Below are 6,410 nucleotides of genomic sequence, written 5' to 3'. Positions count from 1 at the left end.
AGGATCGGGTAGTTTAGTGATGTAACTACCCATAGTGTTATTAGGGTAGACATCCATACTAGCGTCGCTGGGTAGAGTTAAATAGAATTCAGATTTTCTCGACATTGTCGGCTGTTACCCACGAGTTCTGCGATTTAGGTAGACCGATAAACGATACAAAATATTCTAATTTCCCTTTACGTTTACGTTTCTTGAGTATAGTGTCTATCTTAAACAGTTTGGGTTCCACTGTTCGAATGAGCTGATCAGAGTAAAACAACCCGGTTATATGCTTGCTGTCCAAATCTTTCAAACGATATAATACGGGTTTTCTGAAGTTCAAAATAGAGGAAATGACAAATACTTCCGTTGAAAAATTTGGCTCATAACCTTAAGAATAAGCAAACTTAAACCAGCATTTTCTAACGTAATCCCCGACACGAAATTTGACGTCTTTTTTAGTAGGCTTAGTACTCATTTCCGGTTTGTAAATGTTTTTGTACACTTCCAGAACGTTAGAGGGCGAAACATTGTCGGGTGTCATTTTTATTACGGAATGATAAGAGGCATTGTAGCCTTTAACTATGTCTGTCAAATGATCTATATATCTATGAGAATTGAAATGAGTCAACATTTTGAATATTCGATGTTTCAAAGTTTTAATTAAACGTTCTAGAAATGGACAGTGGAATTTTTCTGACGTCATAGAGCCATATTTGATTTTATTTTTCTTAAGAAGTTTTTGCGTCTGTGAATTAATAAATTCTTTACCTAAATCAGACCAGATGGCTTTAGGTTTGCTTTGTTCGATGATAACCTCGAGAGCTTTCGTAGCCTCGGTCGCGTGTTTTCTTTTCATGGGTACTACAAAAGCTTTTCGGGAGAAGCAGTCGACGCCCACCATCAGGTATCTGTAGTCGTCATTGTATTTAGCGATTGAACCCAGATCAGCCAGATCTACTTCGACTCTATCCGAGATGTTAAAGACGGGGATTTTACGCCTTTTGAATTTATGTATAGCTGTTTTATGCAGTGTGTAAACGTCAGTGGTTTCTAGAAAGGCTTTGACTTCGTTTCTCGAAATACCTTGAGATTTGACAGCCTTGTACAATGGGTTTAAACCAGTGAACCCTGACCGGTGTTTGGTGTTGAGATAAGTATTCTTTAAAGTTTCTACTTTTTGGAGCTTCGATAAACCTCCCATAATGTATTCTTGGCTTTAAAAGGTTGTTTCTTCGAAATTAAAGGGCTCGTTTTATTGTCAAATGTTAATCTCTTCTTCGCTTTTATATACGTTCGGGGTCGAAGCCGATTCTTCAGCGGTACAGAACTGGGCGATGCCTTGGTTGAGAGGGGCGGTGCTAATGGAGACGTTGATTTGCTTTTTGGCGCTAGAAAGTTTAGCACAAAGGGTTGAAATTCCGTCCACCCCGTCGGTGGAGTACCTACGAGTGAAGGGGCTACTCCGTACTTATTGAAGAAAGTAGGTTGTATAGTAAAATAAACTAGCTGAACTATATATGAATCTGGGATCTTAAGGCCGTTCACGAAGAGAACCCCCGAGTCATCCCAACGTATACTAGGAGCGTTACTTGCTAAGTGGTCGAATATTTTCTTCGCCGCTCCTCTATATTTCAGGGGAAACATATTAATCCAGCTGTCTTGTTTATTCGATGGGCGGGGCTTGGAGATGTTCAGGTAGCGCTTCATCGCCTCTTCATAAAAAACCCATTTGGTTCTTTCATCTAAAGATTGATTTGAGATAATCGTGCTCATCTCCTTATCCAACTCCGATAACACTGTATTGTTTTTTGAAATCTCATTATTTGATGTTATTAATTGATTTGATGGGCTATGACTTTGTTCAGGTTGTTGTTGCTCCAAGGGTACTAATGTCATTTTATTAGCGTAAACTAGTGTTTTATTCATTTTGAGAATAAACCGCCTAAAAGGCTTGAAATTATTGGAAAGAGGACACTAAAGAAACCACTTCCTGTTTGTTTAGATAATATGGTTCTTTTGGCTTTCCAATGAGTATTTTTGCAAGCAATTTTACGAATATGTTTCTTGTGCTTACACAATTTATTATATACGTCGGGTTTCAGATTGACAGCTCCTTGTAAGGCGTTGTGACAACACTCGCTGATTGAATCAATAATTTCTCGATTAGAGTTTTTAAGAATAGCTAATCTTTGAGGTTTTTTTAATTGCCCCAAAGCGGCTATTAAATTGATGTTTTTAGCGGCTAAACTTTTCTTTTTAATACCCGATGTTTTCTTGACCTTTCTCGGTGGTGACATCGTAAAGAATGATTAAATTTTAGTAATGTCGTTTAATTATATCGTTTTCTTCTTGGGAGTATAGATGACTATTTGTTCTCCCGGTAAAATATTTGTTCTAAACCTTAAATCGGAATGACATTTCTGGGTTAAATCGCAAAGTAAATACCCGTAAGGTTTTTCTGTCGCATCCAGATAACATTCTACAATAAATTTAGAGTTGTTGGGAGCCAATTGTTTAGAGAGAGCCACTAATTGCATAAGATCTCTCACAGTTTTCATAAGAATCATGTAATGCGCGTTTAAAGAGGCTGTTCTCAAGTTTTTTTCAAATATGTTTTGTAAAAGGGTGATGACGAATAATTTCCTATGGTGAGATTGCTTAGTAAATATTTCTGATAAAATATTATTTTTATTTTCTAACATGAGATCATCTAATACGATTAGTATTGTTTTAGAGCCATCGTATATAGTAACGTCGGGTAAACCTTGACGCATTATTACGCCCATTTCTTTCAATTTATCGTAGCAAGGCTGATATATACTATAATGCCAAACAACTAAATCGACTTTAGGTTCAAACATTTTGTCCTTATTTTCAATTATTCGTTTGCATAAAACTGTTTTACCTGATCCCGAAGGACCGAAAATAATCAAATTTCCAGGTGTAGTGAACGGTATCATAGCTAACACTCGAATGAAACTTATTTGTAACTATCATTCGTACTTAAACGTATTCAATTAATACGCGAACGCGCGCAAACCCCGGGTCGTGAACCCCAAACGCGGGGGTAGGGGCCCCAAACGACACGCGGGGGGGGAGGGGGAAGCGCGGTTGACGCGGGTAGGCCACCGTGAACGCGTAGAAATAATTTTGAAAAGTAGGGCCATCATGCTGCCTTTCACTATAGGGGTGAAGTTTTTAACATGGACTGTCACTATTTGAGATGGTAAATACGGTTAAACTAAAGACCCTTGTACGGTCAATCGAAGAAACGCTGAAGGGGTTTCTCTAAATGTCCCCCCCAAAAAAAAGTCGCCTGAAATACATTTTTAGTCCAATGGCAAGGTTTCGTATAATTTTGCCCGCGAAAATTTTCTACCCTTGTACGTACTAAATACCTCGAAGTCATTTGTTTGCTCTCGAACACGCCTTGACCCTAGTAAAAAGTATAAAATGAAGAGGTTGAGACCTCAAAGTTATCATTCTCTCTGAACCATGAACCACCACCACCACAGCCAACACGGAGCGATGGACCTCTCCTCAACATGGTAAGAAATACTTTTATTAAAACTTAGTTTTTTTTAAGAAAATACTTAGAAAATCTTTCTTTATAGCTACGTTCACGGGGTTGATACCCCCTATTCCCCAATCGAGTTTTCCGACTCCTCCCGCTCTGGGACCCCCGAGTCCCTGGAGCTAGCCCCCTCGCCACCACCTCCAAGACCATTCTACGTGGTAGGGCCTTGGCCCAGAACACCGCCGCCACCGAGACCACTTGGCGTGGTAGGGCCAAGGCCCCGAAACCCGTCACCACCACCGAGCCCACCACCGTGCGCCCCCTCCCCTGAACCTCAACACGAGTATCAACCTCTCCCGGCCATATACTATCCATGGCAGGCTATGCCCAAGCCGGGAGAGGCTGACTTAAACGTCAATGTGGACTTGTAAGTGAATCTTTTGTTTTACGTTACACTACAGTATTATAATTTTTATTTATTTGCAGCTTGGTACATGAAATAATGAACTACCTGGCGGGACTAGCGGAGGTCGTGGCGGATGACGACTTTATGCACGACCTGCTTAATCAAGTAAGGCAGGTCGTGTATAATAACTGCGTTTTTATACCCCACGAGTAAGTTTTCATGCATTATTTAATGATTCGTTTATCTAAATTTTAATTTTTCTTTTTTAGCCTCCTGGCCCTCAACTGTCGCGGGTTCCGGTGAGTTAATTTCTTTATTATTTGTTGTTATCCAATACTTTATTTATTAACGTATAGAATAACTCTCTCTCTCTCTCTCTTTCTCTTTCCCAACAGAGTGACGCAGGAGCTCGCCCAGTTGTCGACGTACCGCCGGGTACGTTTCCTCGAAGTCCCCCCGGGCCACGCACGAGTGTACGAGAACCGGGACGACGTGATGTTCGAGGGGGTCCGTACACTCGTGCGAAACCTCTCAATCGATTGAGGTGGGGGAGGGGGGAAGTAAAAAAAAAAATTGTTGTAAATATTTTAAATAAAATAAATTGTTTTTGCCTTATTTACTTCGTTTTATTTAAAATAAGTTCCTATCAAAAAATCGACAAGTTTTTCCTACACTTTAGTTATATCTACTTTTATATTTCTTAGGCTTAAAATTTAAAAACTAGAAATTTATATCATTCTGTGTTGTATTAGTTATATAAAATGGAACAGTTTTTCAGTTTTAAATTCAATTTATTTTTGAAACATCAATGAAAAAAAAACAAATTATCAAACAGACATAAATTTAAAAATGCGTTAACATGTGCATTCTCTCTTTTAAAAATGTTATATGACCCGAAATTACCGAGAATACATTATAGTTATAAAATTTACTTTCAAGATTTTCTTCTTCCAGTACATTATTAAATTTCATTACCACTTGGTACGATGTTACGAAATTGGTGAAGTATCCCACCACTGCATCGAATTTTTCGGGCTGCCCATCTAAACACGGTGTGCGATCGTGTTCGCCGTATAAATTATCATAAATATCATTATAAAATTCTATAATAATATCAGCCATGTGCGTGAATACAATTTCATGGTTACTTAACTTAATAAGATGCTCCTTAACGGCGTTCGAAACTCGGTTCAATGCCGCTGTTTCCATACTGTCCAAAACAATGGAGTCCTCATTTAGTAGATCTTTAATGTGACACGTATTATGATACGCCACGACAGTTGTTTTTTCATTTGCGTTATCGATCAAAACGATTTCAAAGTTATTGGTTTCGTGGCCCGCCGTCCAGCCTGCTAATACGGGTAAACGCGGGATCAACTTCTCCCAGGTACTTGTTGAAATGGCGAAACTTTTTACCGACTGCTTCTTACATAAGCGAATCTCGGGATCGAGGGTGCCGTTCACGAAGCCCGTTGTCAGGAACAACTCTCTAGAAATGTGGAATCTACCGTTGATTTTTCGTTCGTTAGTTACGCCAATCTTCCTCTTAACAGCTTCTTGATTTTCCATGTTGCACGTTTAAGGTCTTCTCGAATAATGATACTCTCCTCTGTCGTGTTCCACGGTTTTTATAATAAATTTCCTAAGTAGCTATCGCGAAATATCTATTGTCCTTGACTGTTCCGTTGTTAGATTGTAGGCGTATTTTTATGTCAAAGTTCTGAAACCAAATATTAAGGAATTCTAACATTCCCAAAATCAGTAATATAAAGAATACAATAAGTAGTTTTTGAGGGTTAACCTCCAAGATCCGACGAATTCTTGACAACCTTTGTGTACTTGCCTCCATAACAGCTGACGAGTAAGTAAATAACACAATAGTAAACTTGACCTATTTATCTATTATGACCCACATTCCTTAGCTCGACCTGTCAATATTTGATTGACGAAATATTTTCCTAACATCTTCAAAGACCTAAGGTCATTGTTGAAGAACCCTCTCCCCTTCTTCGATTATAAGCGTATTTTTAGGTGCGTTTTTCAAACCAGAGATTAAGGAATTCCAGCACTCTCAAGACCAATAAGATAAATAGCACAATGAGCAGTTTTTAAATCTCCAAGATCCGACGAATTCCTGACAAGCTTTGTGTACCTGACAGTTGAGGAGTAAATAAATTACACAATAGTAAACTTGACCTATTTATCTACTATTCTCAACATTCCTTAAATAGAACTGTCACAATTTGATTGATTGAAGAAATTCTTTCCTAACATTTTCTCAATGTCATTGTTGAAGAAGTCCCCACCTAGTGGAATGTCGTACCAACTCTTTTGTTATAATTATTCCTTTTGTTGAATTATAAAATCTATTGCAAATTCGTTGTTTTGTTATACGACTATTTGACACCCTGTCAAGCCATCGTACGTCTATCTTATATCACCTATTGTTCACTGTCAAACAATGTTAGACGTGTTTAAACATGTCGGAAATCAGCTGCGATGGCC

At 38.6% G+C, this 6,410-nt stretch overlaps 1 protein-coding gene across 1 annotated transcript; it reads right to left on the bottom strand.

The window, feature by feature from the left end:
- Positions 1-4,748: 4,748 nt before the first annotated feature.
- On the bottom strand, positions 4,749-5,566 carry LOC149619132 (uncharacterized). The gene is made up of 2 exons (XM_089855801.1): positions 5,336-5,566; positions 4,749-5,257 (listed from the first exon to the last, which is right to left on the bottom strand). The coding sequence occupies exons 1-2, from the start codon at positions 5,472-5,474 to the stop codon at positions 4,749-4,751; spliced, it is 648 nt and encodes a 215-aa protein (XP_089711927.1). The 5' UTR covers positions 5,475-5,566.
- Between the last annotated feature and the right edge of the window lie 844 nt (positions 5,567-6,410).

This window comes from Phalangium opilio, unplaced genomic scaffold (assembly GCF_054372755.1).
Source record: "Phalangium opilio isolate 3A_F unplaced genomic scaffold, DU_Popi_V2 ptg000209l_1, whole genome shotgun sequence".
Taxonomy (NCBI): Eukaryota; Metazoa; Arthropoda; class Arachnida; order Opiliones; family Phalangiidae; genus Phalangium; species Phalangium opilio.
Note: the sequence above shows the minus strand (reverse complement) of the source record. Positions and strands in the feature narration are given on the sequence as shown.

Coding starts and splice junctions, on each gene's coding strand:
- LOC149619132 (XM_089855801.1), bottom strand. CDS start 5,474: ATGGAAAATCAAGAAGCTGTTAAGAGGAAGATTGGCGTAACTAACGAA. Junction 5,258..5,335: donor CGATCCCGAGATTCGCTTAT/GTAAGAAGCAGT, acceptor TACCCGTATTAG/CAGGCTGGACGGCGGGCCAC.